We start from the raw sequence: 24,741 nt of genomic DNA, 5'->3' as shown, positions 1-24,741 counted from the left end.
AACCTCTTTCACTGTTCATATGGACACCTGACACATTTGAAAAATTGTAAAGCTATCCTTTAATGCTCTAACTATAGGTGTACACTGTATATCCATGTTGTTAAAGAGCTCTCACAGAGGTCATGCTGTCATACAGTAACTCATACTGATGCATAATGCTAATCTTTAAATTTCATCCAATACAGACAGCCAGTATAATCTGTTACATTTATTAGTGATCATTAGATATACACCATATGGAGTTATGAGTCAAAAAATATAATTCAGATGCACTTTAGTTCCTCCTCATTAAATAAATGTTGCGTTGTTTTACGGATGATAGAAGAGAACCCAATGTGTCGTCTTTGATTTCTGACCTCGACACAGCTCTTGGTATTGGATTTGATCATTTCAGCAGGTGCAGTCTGAATGCAAATAGTCTCCAATCCAGATATCCAATAGCACTATGACTATTGGTGTATCTCTGAGTTCATTAACCACATTGATTGCCATTCAGTAGAAAGAACACATTATTTGTTCTTCTCATAAATCCAACCTCCAGCTTCCTGTCAGTGTATGAACGTCATATGATCTCTTGGATTGAATATGTCCAGTCAATTTTCTACAGGACTACACACTTACGAGTGGTTGAACTCCATCAGGAAGACATTGATTCTGACTGTACATTATATTGATCACATCAAACACAGCATGGTGTGTTAGTGTATAGTAGTCTATTTTTCATTCTCATCACCCACATGCGTCCATCTCTGGATTGTCTTTGACACTGCAGATGTGGAGACATTAAGAATCTCTGGCAGTCTGTTTCAGGTTGAAATGATTAGCGATGATGTTTTGCTGCCCTGCTGGTTTATTTATGGCTAATTTTTCTATTTGCTTTCTTTTTCTTCCTAAATGTGTCATCTTTCTACCCTCCTCCTCTCCCTCCTCCTCCTCCCCAGGGTTATTTTGCAGAGCTTGATAACTCAGAGCTCAGCCACCTCATCCCCCCGTCCCTAGAGAACAAGAGAGATGTGCTGTTTGGTAACCTGCCACAGATATATGAATTTCACAACAGGTAGGCGGAATGCATTTTGTACATTGCACTGCCATATACTCTGTATCCTGGAAGCTGAGCACAAGATAACATGGCATTGAGAAACCACTCTATCCTAGATAAAGGACAAAGCTATGAGACAAAGATGCTGGATTATTTTTACTTTTTATGCATAAAAGGTAGGAATAGCCTTGATCCTGGTCTGAGTCCTTTCATAATGGATATCTGCCTATACTGAGTCTGATCCGATGACACAGCTGCTCAGTGTTACATTTACATTTATTCCTTTGGCAGATGCTTTTGTCCTAAGCAATGTACAATAATTTTAAATTGTTACATTATTATACATATCAGCAGATGATATGCAGTGTTGATTAAATGTGTAGCACATTAAGCTAGCTGTAGCCTGAATTTACCACACCTTGTTTTTCATGTACCAGTTAATCCAAATACTGGAGGTCCTGGTTCCAAACTATTAAATTGATCCACTTAATTATTGATACAATATGGAATTGACATTAATTAGAAACAGCTGATATGAGCTACTGCCCACCACATTTGTCATTTTAACCAGCAAAAGTGGCGGTTGGCGAAGGCTAAAAATGAGAAGCTGTTACCTGAATGTTTTATACACTGATCTTTGCTAGTAAGAAGGACAGAGGAGCCATGAAAGATTCAATAGCACCGGAGTTTAAAATCCATTTATTTTCCAATCCTGATCTCATAAGTCACAACTCAGTGTGCTAAAGTATTTTTCTTAACATTCACACACTCTGATTTTCACTCGCATTTGCAGCAAAATGCTGCACTGCAGAGTCCAGCTGTAGAGAGCAGTGCTACTACAGGTGGACAAAACACACAGAAAGTACAGTAAAGAAAGGATCAGATAGGATCACTGATGTCACTAAAAGTTTAATCAGTACTTTCTGATTTCCCTACTGTGTCTGCGTCTCTCAGTCACAAGCTCATTGGTTCCTACTGAAGATCTAGATTGTCAAAACCAGGTCACAATGTGTATTTACTTTTTTCCTAAACCAGCTGGTCATTGTAGCTTATATCAAACGTTACTCAGACAGGAGAAAATAGTGTATATGTTGGGGACTATTTTCAGCTGTGGATGAATCCACATTTTATGCTGTAGTGAGTATTTTTGGCAGCAGGAAGGTGTGTGTGGAATTGAGTTAAAATAAATTATAGTGTGTGTGTTCATAGTAATGAAGGAACATGTCAACCAGTGTAACAGTGTGGCTCATTGACGTGTTTTTAATAGTTTTTACCCTCATTTGCCACACATAATAGCATAAAACCTGTAGTTTAGCTCAATTTAATTTCACATCAGTGAGGTTAAAATGAATCTGTGTGTAGTTGGAAATAACTAACTGGAAACATTTGATAGCATAGAAATAACTTTTACTGATCTCCTGCATAAAATTGATGATGTTAAATCAGATTTGGAAAACAGCTCAGCAATGGTAATGTATCCCTTCCATAAGGTTAAGTTGGTATGTGACAATTCAAAACATGACAGTGTCAACAAAAGTCTAAAAGAATGTAAAGTCCAAAAAGGTAGAATGTGTGATTAGAATATTGGATTGTATGAGATTGTGTGTGTCCAACTGTATATCAGTAGTTTCAAAGTACTGTAAGCCCAAAATCCGCATATCTGCTTGGTGAATTGCTCAGAGTTAGTGGTTACCAAGTGTTACCATTATTATATGTCCATATGTTTCTGTCTTCTTTCTAAATATTAATAACAGCGTTTATATATAGTTTTTATTTTAAATAATAATGCTGGTAAAAGGCTGCTCTTGTCTTCCCACTCACTCCAACATCCCTCAATCCACAGCTCCTTTGTTTGCTGAAAGCATCACACACACACTCAGCCTCTTTGCAATCAAATGTTAGGACAAAGATATTTTATCTGAAGAGTGGGAGGAACAGCAAATAAACTCAAGGATCTTCATCTCTTTGACTCTCGTATTGGTTAGATTTGTCAGGGTGTTTCTTACCTTGAAACCACATGTAAGAGTGCTGATAATGCATGATAAACATACACTATAAACTGCAGTACATCACTAGATACATTACCAGCTGTTGCTGCTGTGGTGCTGAGCTGTGTGAGCTGCTCCATCCTGATTGCATGTGGTTTATATTTTACTTCAGTGCCATTTAATCATTTATTTCTTTTATAATGATTATGAGGTAGAAACAGATCTGTCCTTTTTGCTTTGACACACTAGTCATACTAGCCATCATCTTTCACCTTTGCTCTAGGAGCAGTGTCAGACGTTGTTGTTTCTATGGAAACCACCGTGACTGCTATCTGGGTGGGGCTGCAGAGTAATCAGTGTAGGGTGGTTGCTTTTTGTTTTGTGTGAGTTTCCAGTCACTGCTAGTTGTATTTATGTGCAGAACACATTTTACCTTTAAAATTAAAGTCAAAATTGAAATCTCCTCATTAGTTGCCTTTCTTTCATGGATCCATTTGTGGTGATAGCAAATGACCAGACTTTCAAAACTCACACCAAAGGGCAGTCTTGTAACCTCAGCACTGCATAGGTTACCCCATGATTCAAATCACAACACCGAGCAACGTAGAAAGTGATCAAATTACAGATAGAAAGTCAAGGATGGGCTAACCATGTCAGCCCTCCAGCTGGTTACCTGCCTGTGATGATTGTGGAGGGCTCCAACACACTGCAGACATTAAAGTCTGTGTAAAACAATAATAAATATGTTCTGAGTTCATCACAGCACAGAAAAATGTGTAATTAATCACCCGGACAAATTTGAATGATTAAAAAAATTGCCAATTATATAAACTAAGGTTTCAAAATAAAAAAAAAAAAGCAGTATTCTCTGCCCTGAAGTGCTGAGGCCGTGTCTGCTGAAGACGCTGAAAACATGGCCCAACTGAACGGCCTCTGAGCTAACGACGTTTATACCAAACTCCCCCATAAAAATACACAATTTAAAAAAGTTTCTAGATGCGAGGCAAGCAACATGGCAAGCAACATGACGTTAGGAGCCACTGTTTAATAATATTTTGTAGGTAAATGTGGATTTGTTTCAGTAAAAATGCAACTTAAATGACTAGTTAACAAGCGAACCATCACCAATTATCGTTATGTTAAATAGTCATTATTTTCAATGGAGTTCGGTGCACTTAATGTTACTCATTCCTCTGCTGAAACGTCCTCGGTGGCTTCATTGTGGCTGTCACCCTTGGAATAAAAGCCTGTCACGCTGTGCTTTTTGGTGAAGTGATGCCATGCAAATACTCTCTCTCTCTCTCTCTGGCCGGGGACATCCCAGCCACACAGCTGGTGCTGAACACAGAAATGGTGAAAAACAGTTGAACGCTCTAACGCCACAATTCAGAACTACATAGCAATCAGCAATTATTCAGCAATTATTGTCTAACGTGTATAATGTGTGTGTAAGGGTCAAAATCAAAGCAGCAGAGGCTGGAATGTCCTAACTTTAGTCTCTAGTATGGGTCAAGCTCTAAACACTGGATCCTACGATTTCCACAATGCAACCAATAGAATCTTTTTGTTAGATCTTCCCTGATGGTAGATGCCCATATCTTTACTCCAGGCTGAAATTACCTTAACATCATCATCTTGGTCATTTCCTCGTTGTACAACAGTTTCCAAAGGTTGAGTTGTACTCCTTATGACTTGTGAACTAACCTTTATGTTTAAAATTGGTGGAGTTACCCTTCAATTTTACAGAGGAGGTGTTGTCGCATGGTGGAAATATTTATTTTGCCAAAGTCTGTGGCACTAATGGAAACAAGGATGTCAAATTACCCAAACAGGTCCAATCAAACAACCACAGCACCTACACTGACAGAAAGTCCATAGTTTTGAAGCTAAGAACTCACGTATGTTATCTTAGTGGCTTAGTCACTTCAAGCATTGTGTTTGTGTGTTTGCGTGCTCTTATTCTGTGTTTACAAATCACTTGCAGGACATTTCTGAGGGAGCTAGAGAACTGTGCAGAGAAACCAGAGCTGGTTGGAACCTGTTTCCTGAAAAGGGTGAGTAGCTGAGAGACATGGTGGAAAGTAACTAAATACTTTCCACCACAGTGTCGTGACGTGCGTGTACTTTACATGAGTATTTCCATTTTATTACCCTATACCTCTATGTGATACTATATATACTGTATACAGTACAATAAGAGATGATTTCAGACTGTCTCTTCACTCAGACACGTTTTTGTGTTGTCAGAAAGAGGAGCTGCAGGTGTATGAGAAGTACTGTCAGAATAAACCCCGCTCCGAAGTCCTCTGGAGACAGTGTGGAGACAGTCTTTTCTTCCAGGTAACACACACACACACACACACAGTAAGTGAATGGTTGTGATGGACGTGATGAGGAGATTCATCCATGAAGTGCTCATGCTGCTGTTTATTACTTTAGACTAGTCTTTGATTTGTTACCTCCCCATACAGCAGAAAGCCATCGTCCAACCTGATGCTATAATTGAATTCTCCTAACAGCAACATGCCCTCCACTGTTGCTGTCCCATTTGGTGACTTATGGTGATAGGACAAGTGTGTCTTGATATGAGTCCTGCAGATTTAACACAAAGTCAGGTATGTCTGTCATGTGTCCCTCCCTGACTGACAATGTTTGGTGTTTGTGACAACAGGAATGCCAGAAGAAGCTGGACCACAAACTGTCTCTGGATGCTTACCTACTGAAGCCAGTCCAGAGGATCACCAAATACCAACTCATGCTCAAGGCAATTACCTACACACACACACACACACACACACACACAAACTCACACACAGTCATGTTTTCATCACTTCAGAGGGCATTACATTGACTTACATTCATTTCCTGGAGACTTATCCTAACCCTAACCATGACCACCACATGCCTAACCCTAACCCTTACCCTAACCTTAACATAACCCTAAACTAACCTTAACTTTAAACCAAATCTTCACCCTAAAGTTAATGATTTACATTAAGGGGGCTTGCTTTTTGTCCCCATAAGGGAGGCAAGTCCCCACAACATGACTGTGTAAACAGATTTACGTCCCCACAATGTGAGGAATACCTGGACCCCACACACACACACACACACACACACACACACACACACACACACACACACACACAATATTGTCATGGCATGACCTCTGAAGTCTTGCTTTGATTGAATACTTAATGTGATTTTGCTACAAGACATCTGTAAAATCTATCTTCCAAATGTGTTTGACTAATGTGTGAGTACATTAATAACAATAATAACAATAACATTATTTTGTGCAATTATCTCTCTGATTAGTTCAGCCTGCTTCACATAATCCCCCAGAGGAGTTATGAAAAGCTCTTTCTGAGTCCAGAGCCACAGTGAGAATATAGATTTTCACCCTGAGACATATACCGCAACACTCCTCATGTTGGAGTGCAGAAGTTAAAGTCCAATTATATATAATGAACTTCAACTCACACTATAAACACAAATAAACTATTACACATTACACTATTCGATACTAGACCTCATCTGTTATTCATAACAGAATAACCAAATAAGTAGATTTTGTACAGTCTGACATCATAGCAACGAGATGATGAGCTGCCTTCATCTCTTATGGATAAATAATGAATGAATGAATGAATACACAGATCACACAACAGAATTCATGCAGTATGTGTTCTTATAATCATAAAATGATCAACGCCCACTGTCAGATAACTGATGAAGATGAAAGTAGGAAGTTCTCCTGTCATTTGATTTATCTTGTGATGATAAATATAAAAGAGAGGATGAAAGGAATAGGAGAGAAGAGGAAACAAGAGAGAAGGAGAGAGGAGGAGAGGAGAGGGGAGGAGGGGAGGATCCTTAGCTCAAAAAAGTTTGAGCTAAGGATCTGGCAGCCTTCTTCTTGGCTTATCTTAATGGTCAGCTTGACCTGCCCCAGCTGGAATGCCCCAGTTCCTATAAAGTCAGTGCCCCATTCATGCTGATTGGACATCCCTGTCAAAATTCAGAATCCTTTTGAAATTCAATTTCTTGATGTTCACAAACACCAGAGAATACTGAACTGACTTCACTGTTTAATCAGGTCTTGCTTAGAAAACAGCCTTCATTCATTAACAGTCTTCAAAATCCCTTCATCATTATGTTGTTTCACACACTCATCTTTAAACCTTTAAACAAACCTGTCGCCGTACAAGCTTCCACTTCACTCACTGATGAGGGTTTACTCCACGACAGAGCAGCTGTTGCTTGAACAATAGCCTGACACCCTAAACCTGATAAACCTGTTACCTAAGCCTATCACTGTTAATGATTCATTCTCCCTGGCACTCATCTTCTCTTTCTTTCTTCCTTTCATCCACACTCTTCCCTTTTTTCTTTTCCTCCCTCACTCTTTTCTTTTAATCTTTGCTTGTTTCTTGTATTTTCTCTTCTCTTCTCTTCTCTTCTCTTCTCTTCTCTTCTCTTCTCTTCTCTTCTCTTCTCTTCTCTTCTCTTCTCTTCTCTTCTCTTCTCTTCTCTTCTCTTCTCTTCTTCCTCTTCTTCATTTTATCTTTCCTTACTGAATGGTTCTCCTACCTCCCTGTCTTGCAGGAGATGTTGAAATGCAATAAGGGTGAGGGGACGGCAGAGCTGGAGGAGGCTTTAGCCACCATGCTGGACATCATCAAGTCCGTCAACGACTCCATGCACCAGATAGCTATCACTGGCTTTGAGGTCAGTGTGTAATTTGATGTTTCCTGCTTTTGTATTTACACTTGTTCCACATGAATCATCTATCTAGAGACACTTTGGATCATCTGAGAGCCCTTGTGATTATAGATCATATTTTTAACCATCGTCCAAAGGAATACAGTACAAGCATTTATTATTTCTGAAGAAATTTGAACTACATATGGTCAGTTTTTGCTCCATCAGGTCATAAAAAAATGACTTCTGCAACATGTTACTCTCCCACCCAGACAGCTGGGTTGTGTTGAGGAGCGGTCATTAGTCAGAGGCCACAGGTGGGAATTTCCAACATCTTTATCTTTCCTCCATAGATACAGATGCTTTCAGTTGCACTAAAGCCATTACTTGCAACACAACATAAAATCACACACCTGTGTATACTAAGTAGCATAGGTGTCCATGTGCCACACACACACACAAGCTTTGAAGTGCTGTGTTGTCAACCTTGACTCCACATACATGTAATCAAAGTGTGTAAAAGGCTGGTGATAAAGGGTCTTTTCTTTAATCTTGAATATTTGTGGTGTGATTTAAAGAAATCCATCGCTGGATGTTAGACATACACATGCACATGAAAGATAAAATCATGAAAATATAATAACATTATATATTAACATCTTGTTCTGGGTTTATCATATGATATGTGATATCAACCCCATTTAATAAGCCTTAGTCCATGGAGCCATAATGAAAGAATATTTCTTGTTGACCTAATTTCATCGTTCTTATATTTAATTTCTTTGCATTTTGTCTTCAATTTATCAACTGGAGGTTCCTAGTGGCTCTTGTCCGCACAGCTTAAACTCAGCTCCAGATAAATTATCAACCAAACCACCCTCAGGAGTGGCCCACCGTTCTAAAGAAGGTCAAGCAATTGAAACCATACTTAGTGTCATTGGATTGTACTGGACAACAGGACAGAGGACCCAAATGCTGACACTATAGGCAGAACAGGCTGAAGAAAAAGATCTTTCATAAATCAATGTTCCAAAAACATGCTTAGAATCAACCAAACAGAAAGGGAGTCCAAACAAGCAAACAAATCCAGAGGGGAAAGGCAGGCAGCACGTCAAACAGTGGCGGCAAACAGGCACAACACCAGCAACAGGGAAGCAGGAAACAGTTACAAGATCAGGCTCAGGTTGCTGGAACGCATAAAGGCACAAAGCAACATTGATGATCTGGCAGAGGCAATCCTCGTCCTTGACTTGTTTGCTCGTTCAAACTGCTTCCCTGAGTCTGCATTTGGATTCTCTTTTTTTTTTTTTTTTGTCTGTCCTCGTACACACACCTGTGACTACATGGTAATAATTCTCTAAAGGTAAGGTGTGTTTCTTTAATGTAGCCCTGATAAAGTTATTAGAAGTCGACAAAAACACTCAGAGAACTTAAAGAACGTTTCTGTGATTTCATCACATTCAAGCATCTCCATGTGATTCCCCTGGTGATCCCAGCCTGTGTGTTTGATCTCATAACAACTTTTCTTCTCCAGCAAGACTCTGTATAGCGGAAATAGTGATTTATATCATGGTATGGATCTGCTTGGCCACACAGGGACACACAGTTTGCAATCATGAGATCAAAGACTTTGTATCACATGTTCAGTCTGGCTGACCAGTCAAATTAGAGCTTTGGGCTATATGATTATCCTCAGCTTAGTCTGTTAGAATACGGTTTGGGTGTGTTTATTATAAAGATGATCTGCTGGGTAAGCCTCACTGCATTCATGGCAACATACTGAAAGGGAAAAATATGAAAATTTCATAACAGAAATAATCATGAAACAAAATAGAGGCTGATTTTCAGTTGAATACTTGCTGGTATTGTCTTTATTAGGATCAATTGTATTAATTCAAAGTATGTTAGTGAAATATTTCACTCAAAGTGTGAAAATGAGTCAGACAAGTGTGATAAAAGAAGAGAAATGATAGTATCACACAGTCAGAGAGACCATACAGGATGTGCCACTGATGGAGGAAGCCGGTTAGACTTTGATGGAAGCTGATTTAAGTTTCGGCATCTCAAAAGGCTGTGAAGCTTTGGGTTTAGTGTCGCTGAGGGGAATTCTTTTTGACATCACAGGCCGGATCCAGGTCCATGCTGTGCAGCTGTTGCACTGCATCCTCATGGATGTCAAACTTCCCCTCTGAAAGCAGATGAACAAAAATTCCCTCATTCGTGCAACTACTTCCCACCGCAGAAATGTTCATTTGAACACGTTCAGTCGTCTCTTATTGAGATACGATGGAATTTAATTGTTTCATTTATTTTCAGTGGTTGAGAATGGTTGCTTTGAATATAAGACATATGTTTTTTCTGGAAATTATATTTGAGAAACATAGGGGTGATGAGGGCTGGACATTTACTGTACTGTATGTTACTTTTTCATGTGAGGCTTCCTCATACGAGTGCTCCACATCAGAATCAGCAAACTCTCTTAACTGCACAAACACTGCTCATCTCAACCACATTAATGTCACCAAAATGGATGTCCCCCACAACATTTCCGGTGAGATTTCCTTCCAACGAACAATAAATAGAACTTCAAATTGCGGAACTTCAAGTTCCTTTCTCAGAAATCAGCAGATTAAAAAAGATATCACAAATTTAGCTGTGTCATTTCTGCTATATGGGAACCATAAAAGGGAGGAAATGTTACCTCAGCTGTCAAAGATGTGTCATCACAGAGCAGCGCTGTGACAGATATGAAGAAGAAGTGGTTTTACATTAAGTTAGATGCCAAAAAGCATTTTGCTAAAGTAAAGCTGTAAATGAGGTAGTTAAAGGGATGTTACAGTCACAGAGATGGATGACAGGTTATATTCCAGAAGAAGGCTCCTAGAGAGAGAAATAAAGTCCCCCGATCAGCTGTTGGAGTGTGAGGAGTTTCATGCCAATTAAACAAAAAAAAAAGTTGTCAAACCTCTTAGTAAGTTGGCAGCCATGATGCAACAGAATATTATGTTTATATTAACTTTTATTTTAGTTGATTTTGGTAACTTACTTAAAGTCCAAGTGAAATTAAATGGCATTTTTGTTGCCTGCTTCAGCAACATATCTGCTGTGTAAATCACCAGGAGACACCAAAAAGGGGGAAAATATACATTAGCTCTCTCTGTACAATAACCTGATGCACCAGATGGTTTGTTTCACGGAACCATCTGAGAAGTCGTCCTTGGACACTGTTTGGAAAAGGGCAGGCACTTTCAAAAAATACTTTCTCAGGTGATTGGATGAACCATCCGTCTATCACTGTCTTACCTTGCGAGGCAGCTGGATTCGCAAGATCACACAAGAATCCTCATAGGACGCTGATTGGTCCAAACCGCAGGTGGTTCAGACATAAGCGCGTAACTTGAAACCTGACAAGATGGATTCTTGAATCCAGCTGCCTCGCAAGTTAACAGTGGAAACCTTAATTCCACACAGCCAATCAAATCTTTGTATACAGCTGTAACCTCAGCGTTCTATCATAGGCAGAGCAGACAGTCACACTGAGCCTGATTGCATCCTGCTACACAACACAAGAGCCACAGACTCTGATCAACAACCCACATTAGCTTTCCTGCTAAAGTCTCCTTCTTATCTAACTTACACACACGTCTTGTCCTGCAGGATTTTTGCAAAAATACCTGCAAATTCCCCTTCCCCCTTAACTCTACTTTGTTATCTCATCTGCTATAGAAACACAACTGAAGCAGGATTGTGCATGTGACATGTCTGCCACTGCAAACTGCTATGGATGTATGGTGCTCTACGAGTCTGACCGTCTTGTGTTTTGATGTTCACAGGGAAACCTGAGTGAGCTGGGGAAGCTGCTGATGCAGGGATCCTTCAACGTGTGGACTGACCACAAGAAAGGCCACAGCAAGGTACAACTCCACACTCCAGCAGCAAGTCTCACTCTCCCAACATCATTAGAGGCTTGAATAGAAACTTTAGGACGCCATGCCATGTCATTTTGACATCAGTAAACAGAACTGCTTCAAAGAAACACCCCAGTGTGTTTGCGAGTTTTAGCTGCTTAACTACAAATCATGTATATTTTTGCTGACCATTCTCAGTTGCACGCTGCACATTTTTAGATTTTCGGATGTGTGTTCCCGCTATTCCAGGCATCCACTGATTTCTACAGACCCCACCAGATGTCATGAAAAAAATGAGGAGATAGAAACTAATTTGTTTTGAACTTGAGTTACTATTTAATGCTTTCAGACAGTGCACACACAAATAAATAGAACATAACTTTGAAAATTGGTAACATTTTAACTTTATAGTAAGGGATGTAAAGGATAACTCTGTTGGTTTACATTCATTTCTGTTTGATATGAAAATCTGTCGGCATCTTTGGCATCACAGTGACATTTCAGTCTTTTCATCATCAGTACCGCTTTACAGCAGCCATGGTAAACTGTGATAAACTTTCATGATGATGCTAATAGATAGTCTATAGATTTTCATATCATATGAAAATGAGCTGGAAACCAAAGGATGGCTAGAAGACAGGAAAAGTTTATTCTTAAACATATCAACATGGTTTGCATTTGTTTAGTTGTAAGGTACAGTATGTGCGCTAAAACATGCAAAACGGGGCCAGATGCTGGTACAGGCATTTTAGGCAAATACTGAGGTGCCAGAGAACAGGAGAGGTCATGTTGAGATGGAGAGAGAGAGAGAGAGAGAGAAAGAAAGAAAAACATAATGATACATGCAAAGTGCTGTCATGCTCTCCACTGTGTTGTCAGTAGATTATGTTTACTTGCAGTTCTGCTCAGACCACCAAGCATCAATCATCAGAGATTAAAAACAAACACCGCAGTGTTTGCACAGTTTTGATGGTGCTATGATTGATTCTTACTAATAATGTCACTCATGTTTATTGTATGCAGTTCTTTTCAGCTAAATACTGGTAACCAGCAGCAGCAGGGATGCAGCAGTGTGTTGCATCTACATTTTCCAGTTTTTGATGCACAGAATTTTATGCGTGTGGCTCAGAGTGTTGTTTATTAATTATTTAAATCTTCCAACACATGTACAAGGATGTGACAATTAGCTGACCTGCTGCATGAACTGGCCTGCAAAGATTCAAGTGACATCATTTGAAATTCGACCAATGTCAGAGGATTATTACTGAACTCCATGTTATGACACTTCATTTGACTACAACATACTAATACTCATCAACATGAATATGATAGTTGAACTGTGGAGTCATAATGGACAGACATATATCATGACTAAGTGACCTGACTGTTTGAACTGGTTTCAGGTGAAGGACCTGGCCAGGTTTAAGCCCATGCAGAGGCATCTGTTCCTGTACGACAAGATGCTGCTGTTCTGTAAGAAACGAGATGAGACCACAGACGGACACGAGAAGACCCCGTCCTACAGCTTCAAACACTCCCTCAAGGTCAGACACATATGGTGTTGTGTGTGTGTGTGTGTGTGTGTGAGCAAAATGTTTTTCTAGTGGTGTCTTTTCTGGTTGCACAGAGACACATACAGTAATTGTTCATTAGAAAGACTTTCAAGAGAATTATTTAAAAAAAAAAAAAAAAAGATTTGGTTGTTAAAGTTGTATTAATTTTGGCCACTAGGGGGCAGCAAGATAAGCAGTTATTCAACTTCAGCATACACCATGAGCATAAACATTACATCAGCTTGATATGAAACCATATGAGCCACAACATACGCATTTTTTTAAGTACCCAGTTACAGATAACCAGTCAACATGAGTGATGAATGTGAATAAAAGCTGTGGATGAAGCTAGTGAATGTTGGCTTTTTAATAATTAATTGTAAATGAGGGTTGCATTACTCTTGAATATGCATGTGATGTTTTTCTCCAACAGTACTTCAGTACTTTTGTTTTTGTGAGTACTCAGTAGAGCCTCTTTTCTTTCTTTCTCTGTTTATTTGTCTTTCTGGTTTTTTTTTTGTCTTTATCTTAAAGCTGAATTGATCAGTAGTTTTTATATTACCATTCAACTGATTATGTGTAATATGAGAGGGGTCACTCACTAAGACAAACCCACAGAGAATTATCACCCATTTCCTCAAGCTCTGTGGAGCTTTTTAGCACATTTTATCTATTTACTGCATAATTCAGTTCAATCAACCCCTGCTTCAACCTTCAGCAGGCAGCCGTTTCCTGCAGAGAAGCTCTGAAAAACCTGTTGTATGCAACCTGCCCAACCATGTTTTTCACAGGAGTTGGTGAGCTAAGAGCTAAAAGAAAACTTCATCAGGTAGACAGAGACATGACTAACAGGTTGATCATGTTGCTCAGTGTTTGCAGGAATGTAAATTGTTTGCCAATATAGCCATTATGTTCAAAATGTGTCAGGACTGCTGTGCAGTTATTCTGCCCCCGAGAGGCCAAAATGAATTCATGCAGCTTTAATGTTTTCTAGACTTCAAAATCGGAAGATAATAACAGGTTATCATATAGATGGATACGCATACACAATCCTACAAACAGACAACCCGTTTCCATGAACGTGGTGTTGATCAAGAAGTTGTCTCGAGGCGTAATAATCTTTCTGTGACCTGCTTTACTCCTTGACCACCAACCAGAAGGGTCACTCATCCTGTTACACACAGAAACAGATTTCAAACTCAACAGTTTTCAAATCACAAGACTATGTATTCTCTCACAGTTGTCCGTGCTGACACACGTTTCCCCACAATCTGCAGCCCCCAGCTTCCTGTTTCCTGAAATGCCTGTCTGTGTGCGTCACTTGTAGTGAAAATGAATCACCCAACTCTGTGGTTCTGTTCAGTTCTACTGAATATTTTTACTTTTGGTTTTTCAGCCCACACATTTTGTTCTATTAACCTAGTTTCCATCAGCAGCAGCAACTGTTTTCAGTGAAAACGTGATAAACTCATTGTACACTACCTGCCCAGCACCAAACAGCAGAGTGACAAAGATGGTGACAAGCTGGTGAACACAGCGGAGCATTTAACAGCTAAAGGAGGGTGGACAGAAACACGACTCCAAATGAATGCTAGTGTTCCTCTGTGTATAGTGGATGTGTAAACAAGCAACTGTTTGCTAACACATTAGCCGTAACAACTTTAATAGGTGATCTGGTTATGTTTCAGCTTGTTCCACTGGTCCAAAGTATCCAAACCCAAACCCAGAAAATCACACATCAATTGATGCAACTGCAGCTTTAAAGGACAGGTTCACAATTTTTCAGGTCTGTTTTAAAACAATAGTCAGGTACCCAAATGAACATTAAAATAGTTTTGTTTTTTTTTACCATAATCATTCCTCCTGTTCATACTGACCATTAGAACATCCCTCCATAATGCACTTATAATGTAAGTGATGGAGGACAAAATCCACAGTCCTCCTTCAGAAAATGTATTTAAAAGTTTATCTGAACTTAATATGAAGCTTCAACATCCAAATGAGTCAAATCAAGTAGATATCTTTCAACGTGTCAAAGTTCCTCGTTACTGTACTTCCGCCGCAACTCAACAGGGAAATTACATTTTCTACAGTTTGTGTATTTGTGCACAAAATGACTGTGTGGGCACACTGCAGATTTTGTTCATCACTCACATTGAAAGCACATTTGAAGGGGATCTTTTAACAGCCAGTATTCATATGTCACTACCTCCAGGAAATGGCAATTTTGCGATCGCAATTAGCAATTTTTCTAAATTACCACAACTTTTCCACATGGAATGGCAAAATCAACAGACCGCTTGTGATTTGGTGCAATTGCCGCATAACATGTCAATATAATTTACATCATCGCAGGTAATGAAACTTTATTTTTATGTTAATGGATTTATTTTAATGGCATGTACAGAAAATAAATTTCAAAAATAGCACTGAAATATAGTTGTTTCTGTGATATGCAGTATGCTTTCTATGGAAGAGCATATAAAACATCACAAATTGTATGGTTTTTTTGGCTGCAATTATCACAAAAAACAAACAAACAAACAAACAAAATAACTGCCCATATCAGTCCTGGAGGGACTGACTGTTGTCTTAAGACACATTTGAAAAACCAAAAAAAAAAACAAAAAACCCATCCAAAAATGATTAAGACGGTAAAGGATGGTTCTCATTTGCTTTACTCCCATGTTTGCATCAACATAAAAACAACAACAGGAATTTGTCTACATTTGGATCCCCCAGAGCAGTTCACAACAACACTGCTTTTTAAGTTGAACTAAAAGCATTTTCACTCTCATACAGTGCAAGCAGTTTCTCATGGCACATAAACAAATGCTCTTTACCAGCAGTGGATTGCTGACATTCCTCCATATAAACCCCTGGGGAACTGGAGCTGTCATTGATAAATATTCTGTACAGCTCCTCAGGTTCTCAACTAAACAAGTCTACTGAAAGCAAGTCGCGGGGGAAGTCAAGTATGAAAGGAATTCAATCATTCCACTCTTTGTTTAGCAGAACAGCTCAGTATATCATGCTTGTATTTCTGTCTGTGTTGTCATGAACAGTAGCAGTGTGGCATTCATGCATCATATGTGCTAAAATTTGCATCCTGTGACCTCAAATAGAGCATGAACGGTAATGAAACGATGCATTTTGCATTTTAGTCACATAAAAAGGCTGCTGAATGACTGGCACGTACTCTACCTCCCGTTAGAACTGGACAATACTGTATCTCCTGCAACAAATGACCCAGTTCCTATCTGAAGCAGCATTCAGGGGTCTCATTTATAAAAACAGTGCGTGGGATCCATAGTGTACAGAAGCCGAAAATGGTGTGCACCAAAAAATAATCAGATTTATAAAACTGTGTGCGTGCATGAATGCAAGCATGTTTTTCCTTTATAAATCACAATCAACTTAAAAAATGTGACCATGAACCTCCCAGGTCCTACACTCCCACAACTAACCATGAACGGTCAATGCAAAAGTCCTCATGAATATTGATGTACATGTTGTTCCTGTGGAGAACGGCACAAAGCTCGAGAGGCTGACGGCTGCAGCAGCTGTTTATGCAGTCAGTGCAACAAACGAAACAATTCCTGAAATCAAACAAAGTGGTCAGACATGGAGGTAGATGCCAAGAAGCGCATTGCTGCATATTGTCAGTGTATGAACTAGTGTAGGCACAAGGACACACCGAAGCTCACTGCTTGGTAGCATCTATTGTATATAGACACATATGACTGATGAGATCTCACACTCCATATCTAAAATACAATAAACACTGTATTCAGTTATATTTACTCCAAAATCCAGCATGCAGATGTTTCTCTAATTTACACATTCCACACATGAGTGCAGGTGGTGAAGATGTGGGTGTGAGGTGACTGGAGAAGGCAGAGTGTGTGTGTGGCAGCCACCGCAGTGTCTCCAGTGCACTCTGTGCACCTGACAGCACAGTCGTCACTGCAGCGATTTTCTACACAAGAACTATATGGAAACTAAAATCCTACCTGTTGATATATGCACAGTCCTAGAAGATGTTATTCAAAATCTATTAGTGCTCCATTCTGCAATTCTTTAAAGTTATTTGATGTCATCTTGGATTTCCACAACCGATGATGTTAAGTTCATCAGTTAGTTAACGTGGTTGAGATGAAAAGGAATCAGTATATTGATGCTTAATATTGAGGAAAGACAAGCCAGGCTTTCCAGAATCCTGCTACCTGCTGCTCCACAACTTTACCATGAGTGCGAGCACCACGCAGCCCAGCCCTCTCCTCTGTGCTCTGGGGGCTGGGAATGTGATGGTGAGACATTGCGCTCAATATTTCATGAATCGTTTAATAATAAATCACAGATGTAATTGGTTAAGATCTGAGTTGGCTTATATCTTTTCAAATTGAAAGGTGTTTATGGAATAGTTATGGCTCACTATAAGCGCAAGTAACACTGCTGGCTTGAATGTTTATGATAAAGTGGATCTATAATTAATGTTTGATATGAAGTGTAATTAAATGTGTGAGAGGAATCATTATACAATCTGGCTTCAATTCACCACCTCACCATCTGCATCACCAATTTCCCCCCCGTCTCCAAAATGTTTGTATGCATGGATCAGAGTTTACGTACAGGTGCGCACATTCTCCCATCAGGTTTGTTTTTATAGATCACGACTTTTTCATAGGAAGTAAAATACATATCTTTCAAGCTCCGTTTGTGCACGCACAATGATTACAAATGAGTCCCCTGGTCATTCATAGCTGCCATTGACGATGCATTCAGGCTCCAACCCTCTTGACCATGAAAACAGCAAGAACAGCTCAGGAAAATGAAGCATCTTGTGTTTGAATGGGAGTGAGTGGATGAGGATAGGACTTGAGTATAGGTCCTTCACAAAGACTTCATCACACTGTCAGAATGCTAATCTGTAGAGGCTTTAAGTGTTCGGTGAATGCTTGTTTTAGATGTTTAAATGCCTCTAAACATGAACAAGGACTCGCTGATGTACCATTATTCTTCAAAAAGGATCAACTGGGCAAAGCCAGCAACTTCCCCCCGGGGATAGATTATAAATTTGTTCTGGAATTTGTTCTAAAGGGCAATATCAAGAAAGACAGATCCTGCATTATTATAATTATACCTCGTGTCCCTGTCTTGCACAGAAGCTGATGATGTCAAAATCAATTTTTAGTGATATTTAATATTTGTCTTATTGTCAACATATCCCATTAGAAGAACACTTTGTGTCAACACTTCATGACTTCTCTACCCTGTTTTATTCATTCCCACTGAGGATGTAAATATTGAAATGGGTTAAAGTTACATAATGTTTCTGTTTTTTAAAGGCTTGGTCATTTTCCTAAACAGCTGGTCAAGGTCATTTTTAACAAACACTACTCAAACAGGAAGAGATACTATTTTTAACTGGGGATTAATACACGTTTGATGCTCTATTTAGTATTTCTGGCTGCATGACGTCGTGAGTGGAATTGAGTCAAAATAAACCAGTGTGTGTGTTCATGGTAATTAAGCAACATGTCACCCAGTGCAACAGTGTGGCTCACTGATGTGTTTTTTAATTGTTGTACAGCACTGGAGCTCTACATCACAGAGGAATAAGATATATCAGACCCTGTTGCATTTAAGGTTCAGTTTGGATTGTGTAGATTTTTTTTTTTTTATTCGGTCATTGCTAAAAGTGTGACATAGCTGACAGTGTTTACATGCTCTAAAAAGTAAAGGTTCATCTTGAATGCAGCTGCAGTTGCCGCTGCATGTCACAGATGTGTCTGCTGTGCTGTCTGTGTGCAGATGAGCGCTGTGGGGATCACAGAGAACGTCAAAGGCGACAGCAAGAAGTTTGAGGTGTGGTACAACGGCAGAGAGGAGGTCTACATCATCCAGGTAAACACCTCTCCTAACCGCTATATGTTCACTTCCAGTCAGGTTCCTTTGTTTTTTTTACTTTAAGGCTGTTGTCAGTACATTTAACACTGATCACTGTGGTAGAGTTGGAAAATTGCCTGTCTCATCCAGTGTTTCAGTGTAATTAAATGTGTAATGTAATACTCTGTTCATGTCAGGGAGAAAGCATTTAGTTTGAATATGCCGATAAAACTGAAATAAAAAATTAATTTGAACACCTGGTGATGTAAATGAACACAAATATTTTCAGCTTTTATTATCTATTATTTATCATATATTTATCATATATTTTGATTGTAAAGAAACAATTCATATTTAATTTAGTCATAAATACTTATTGGGAGACATCCAGTGACATTTTCCACAATCGTCCTCTTGGGGGCAGTGTTGCACCACACAGCTCCCCTAATGGCTCTTTGTGTTAAAAGGCCTTTGTTGTATATGTTGGCTTATTTATGTATGTGTGTGTGTGTGTGTGTCTGTGTGTGTGTGTCTGTATGTGTGTGTGTGTATTCTTCCCCAGGCTCCTTCTATGGATGTGAAAAATATGTGGGTGTCAGAGATTCGTAAAGTTCTTACGGGCCAACTAGAGGCATGCAGAGGTATACACACACACACACACACACACACACACACACACACTTGAGAATATCTCCTCCCTTGGGTATTTTTTACCAATTTCTTTAAAACTTACTTCAATCCAACTCGCAGCTGAAGAAGCACATGTCTGTATCCATTCATTGGTTAGCATCTGTTAGCCTGGTATACATGCATCATCATACTCACATACACACATGGTTGGTACAACAAAACATACTTTTTTCTAATCATACATGCAACTAGTTGCTCGTGCTGCAATTGTATTTCATCTTCACAATGCTGTAGTCCAGACTTTTCCCCATGCTCATGTAAACACTCAACTAAGTGTGCTGGAATTATCAGTCCCACATATTTATAAAACTTTACATTTTCAAATTCATATTTCTATATAATTGAATTTCTCCATTCCACTGTATTTTCCCTTTTTTTTTTGTCATTATTTCCTGCTGCAACATCTCAATTCCTTTCTGTTATCATGAAAATGTTCTTGTCAGTACCAGCATGTATCAACACATCTCAGTCATCCTTGGCTGCAATCTGGAGATAGGCTAGTCATTCTCTTGCACTGACTGCCAAATTGTGGAAATGTCCTCTTTCTAATACTCTCTGTGCTGTGCAGATGGGAAAAAGGGCATTTTATGTAACAAACATAATCACAGTCCGTTTAGCATTTTAGTAGCTGTCAGAACACAAATGCATCATAATGTTGGGACTGGTAAAGCAATGCTAAGTGTCTTTATTTTAACAGTTAAAAACACTTATGTCAAACAGATGAAAACTAGCGTGAAAACTTTCATATTATTACCATCTAGTACTGATGAAATAAAATGTCAGATTTTATTCCTATTACTGATTCCAATTCAGTCACTGATCACAAAAATGATTCAACCTACAGTGTATGTACCAGTTCAAGAAAAGTATGAATGTTTTTCCATTTGCAGCTCTAAACATTCAGTCTAGTGCACCACATGGCAGTAATATTTACATTTCTATTTTGGCTGCAATTCTTTTGAATAGTGACCTCAGGGAAGTGCACTGCAGAACAATAAACAGGAGGAGGATTTCCAATTATATAACATTACTGCTGACATACATACAGACAGGTGACAAATTAAAGGAAAAACTGGTGCTGGTCTGAATGCTTGACACTGCACTGGGGGGCATTTGCTGGCATTGTTTTGGTCCACTTGTCCCTTTAGAGGGAAGAGTCACTGCACATCAATACAAAGTTGTTCTGAGTGATCAGAACAACTATCATGAAACATATCTATCCTGATGGGAGTGGTCTCTTCCAGGATGACAATGCTCCAATCCACAGGACACGAGGGGTCACTGAATGGTTTGATGAGTATGAAAATGATGTGAATCATATGCTATGACCTTCACAGTCACCAGATCACAACCCAGTTGAACACCTGTGGTAGATTTTGGACTGAGGTGTTAAGACAGCGCTCTCCACCACCATCATCAAAACACCAAATGATCGAATATCTTTTTTGAAGAATGGTGTTCATCCCTCCAGAAGACTTCCAGAGACTTGTAGAATCAATGCCAAGGCTGAGGGAACAAGTGGACCCAAACCATGCCAGCAAAATGCCCCCCACAGCATAACCAGATCCCCTCACTATAAGGGTCAAGCATTCAGACCAGTTTTTCCTTTAATTTGTCACCTGTCTGTATATGTATTAGTGTGTATATATAGCATCAAAGGCAACAAAGTATTATGGTCCATACAAACAAATCCAATAAACAGTGAATCAACTAATCTAAATGTATGCATTAAAATGAATCTGTGATAGCAGCATGTTAAATGCTTCTACAAGTCAAGGGCATCATTTCCACCAGGGACTGAGGGAGACGTGTCTCCATCACTCTTCACTCTCCTTCCCTGTCTGGTAAAGACTCATGTCTTTCAAAATCCTGCCCCCAGTTTATAGTGCAGGCTTTCTGTTTAAAATGTGTAGTCTCCCAGCCTGAACTGTGATAACCCTGATGACATCATTATGACATCACACATCATTTTTCTCTACTCGATTATAGAAAGCTCCCCCAGACCCAAAACAGTTTTCACAGGCTCATGTCCAGTAAACAGAGTTAATATGTGTAATATTAGTGGCCTGCCCCTTTAATTGACAACAGTTTTGATGATTGATTAATCATTAAAGTGAGAAGATGTAACCTCCACTTAACAGAGGCCACTGTGGCCTCAAGTCACAGTTGCAGGATAATGAAACACTGAATTTTCATTAATTTTTTAGTGACCTGCTAAAACATTGTGTAACAGCATAAGCAGAGAAGGCTCATAAAATAGCAACACCTGTCTAAATTAAAACATTAGACATCAAAGATACTGGTTATACCGCACCAAATGACTGTTAAGGCAAAAACCCCTATTGCTCATGAATTTAACTTTTCATTTCTAAGAGGATTATTTTAATGCTCCTCTCAAAAGTTACACAGTCTCACTTTAAAGTAACATCATACAACGATTTGAATTTAAAGGACCAGTCTGTAGGATTTCAGTGTGAAGAGCTTACAGGAAATGAAATGTGTTTATAACAGAGAAAGCACGATTTGTCAATAATATTTGGAGATGTTTGGAGCTCTTTGTTCAGCGGATCGGTTACAAAGAGGTAGAGTAGAAGCAGAAACAGCCACAGAGAGATATGTGACGACCAGCACACTTCCAACAGGTAGCCTACACTACTTATTGTACCTTGCAGTGAGGATACCGCACTACTGTAATGTGAAGCAACACTATTTGAAGGGGAACAGACTTCAACATTTACTGTTGTGACATCCCTCGCTGTGCTTCTGGGTCATCTTATTTCCGTGATGTCAACATCTGAACCCACAGCAGCTGTGTGCTGACTATAATCCACATCATCTTCACACACCATGGAAAATACAGTCTGGCGACTGCTAGTATGTATCTTAGTTCTGTTGATCATGATAAAGTTATATATCGGTAAGATAATAAGTGATTGACTTGTGTCAGCAGAGGCTGCTGTTGCTGCTGCTAAGCAGATGCTACACAGTCTCACTTTAAAGTTGCAATATACAATATTCAGCCCCACTAGATGTCGCACTAGAGCACCTGCATCTCAGACCAAAACAAATGTGCGCGTTGTTTACTCAATAAAGTTGGGGAAAAAAAGAAAGCGGCCCCTGAGACGACAGCTCATGAAACTAGTCATGTATTAACCAGAACAGCTTTTCTCTGTTTTATATCATTGTAAATAGAATATCTTTGGGTTTTGTACTGCTGGTCAGACAAAACAAGCTGTTTAAAAAACGTGACTTTAGACTCTCTGGATATTTTGTGACCTTTTGTAGACAACATAGTTAATGAATGAATGAGAACAAATATCAAAAGATTGAACAGTCAGTAATGACAATTACTGTTATTAACAGCTGCAGCCCCAGTGTAAAGATAATGCATGGACACATAAATGTGCAAATGCTTGAACATACAATATAATACATATCCATACACACAGCAATACACATCATCCTCTGTGCTGGCTCTCGTCTCCTCTCTCTCCATGTGTATTTCTACCTCTCTTGCCCCTCACTGTACCAGTAAGCATCAGTCGTCCACAGTTCCACTCTGTGGTCCTGACTGACAGGAAAACCACCCTCTGTGAGCCGCACACTCTGCCCAACTGACAACCTGTCTGTGAGTGTGTGTGTGTGTGTGTGTGCCTGTGTGTGCCTGTGTGTGTGTGTGTGTGTGTGTGTGTGTGTGTGTGTGTGTGTGTGTGTGAGTGAGTGAGCAGAATGACTAATGACACAGCAGCCCTGTCATGAAGCCTGGAGAGCAGAGGCTGTAGGAGGCTCTGACGGTCCAGTGCAGCGAGTGTGTGTGTGTGTGTGTGTGTGTGTGTGTGTGTGTGTGTGTGTGTGTGTGTGTGTGTGTGTGTGTGAATGTGTGTGTGTGTGTGATTTACATCTCTGACTCCATGTGAGGAGGGTGGAGGAAAGACAGAGAGAGGGAGAGAGAATGAAATTGGTCTGGGAAAAGGAGAGGGAGGAGATTGAAAGTGATGGGGAGAGAGGAGAAGAGGCTGGTGGAATGATGGGTGGAGAGACAAAGAGACAGAGAGAGAGAGAGAGAGAGAGAGATTTTGAGGGTGGAGATGGAGGGCAAGAGGCAGCACAGAGGGAATGAAGGGATGAACATGACGAGAGGGAAGGGCAAGTGAAAGGAGGACAAAGAGGAACTGCAGTCATTCTAGCTCTGTGAGAGAGGAAGAGATGAATGTGACGAGAAAGAGAGAAGAGGAAAAGATGTTTGGGAAAAATACAGAAATGTGCAGAATATACAGCCTAGAGGACAATTCTAGCTTATTTTACTGTAAAACAGTAAAATAGACAGCAGTATTGGCAAGTACAGTAGGTCAGTATTGAAGGAATAAGTCAATCTGTGAAATGTATGGGATGTTTCAGATGGGTCTGCTGGTGCTTCACGTCCTGCTGGAATTCTTTTTAGCACTCTTGCCAAATGTGAGCAATTACTTTAGTGAGTACAAAATTATTATTACCAATAAGAATGGCAGCCAAAGCTACAAGAATAAAACCATAAAAATAAATGCTTTTAGTTACAAGTTATAGCCTATTCTCAGCCTGGGCTGAAAACTGGATTTTGTCACCAGGCATCTCTGTTCAGGATGGAAATGACTCTTGAGATAAAGAGAAAGAAAGAAAAAAAAAAAAAAGGAAAGAGAGACATGGAGACAGACAAAGTGCACACATATGGGCAAGCAGGAGAGGGTGCATATGAACAGAAGTAGAAGTAAAAGTGAAACTTGATTTAGTCATCATGTAATATGATATGATTCAGAGTAATTCTGTGTAGTGTGTAGAACTCCATAGCTGACTGTTGTCTTTGCTAACAATGACACAGAGATGAACTTATGACAGCCTGTGGAGATAGATATCTCAGAGGCAGATATTTCAACACCAGGACAAAAAAACCTACAACTATCTGCATGGTTAGATAGCACTCAGAGTGTTTGTAT

The 24,741-nt window shown here is 39.5% G+C and overlaps 1 protein-coding gene across 10 annotated transcripts in view; it reads left to right on the top strand.

Moving 5' to 3' along the window:
* mcf2l2 (MCF.2 cell line derived transforming sequence-like 2) overlaps positions 1-24,741 on the top strand; it is a 156,543-nt gene that overhangs the window by 96,860 nt on the left and 34,942 nt on the right. For all 10 annotated transcript variants that reach the window (XM_044362745.1, XM_044362744.1, XM_044362750.1 and 7 more), the window contains exons 17-25: positions 942-1,057; positions 5,012-5,081; positions 5,275-5,367; positions 5,699-5,791; positions 7,636-7,758; positions 11,565-11,645; positions 13,043-13,183; positions 19,007-19,099; positions 19,644-19,722. In XM_044362745.1, the coding sequence (XP_044218680.1) occupies positions 942-1,057; positions 5,012-5,081; positions 5,275-5,367; positions 5,699-5,791; positions 7,636-7,758; positions 11,565-11,645; positions 13,043-13,183; positions 19,007-19,099; positions 19,644-19,722 (889 nt within the window). The remainder of the gene's footprint in view (positions 1-941; positions 1,058-5,011; positions 5,082-5,274; positions 5,368-5,698; positions 5,792-7,635; positions 7,759-11,564; positions 11,646-13,042; positions 13,184-19,006; positions 19,100-19,643; positions 19,723-24,741) is intronic.

The sequence above is a fragment of the Thunnus albacares genome, chromosome 9 (genome assembly GCF_914725855.1).
Source record: "Thunnus albacares chromosome 9, fThuAlb1.1, whole genome shotgun sequence".
Taxonomy (NCBI): domain Eukaryota; kingdom Metazoa; phylum Chordata; class Actinopteri; order Scombriformes; family Scombridae; genus Thunnus; species Thunnus albacares.
Note: the sequence above shows the minus strand (reverse complement) of the source record. Positions and strands in the feature narration are given on the sequence as shown.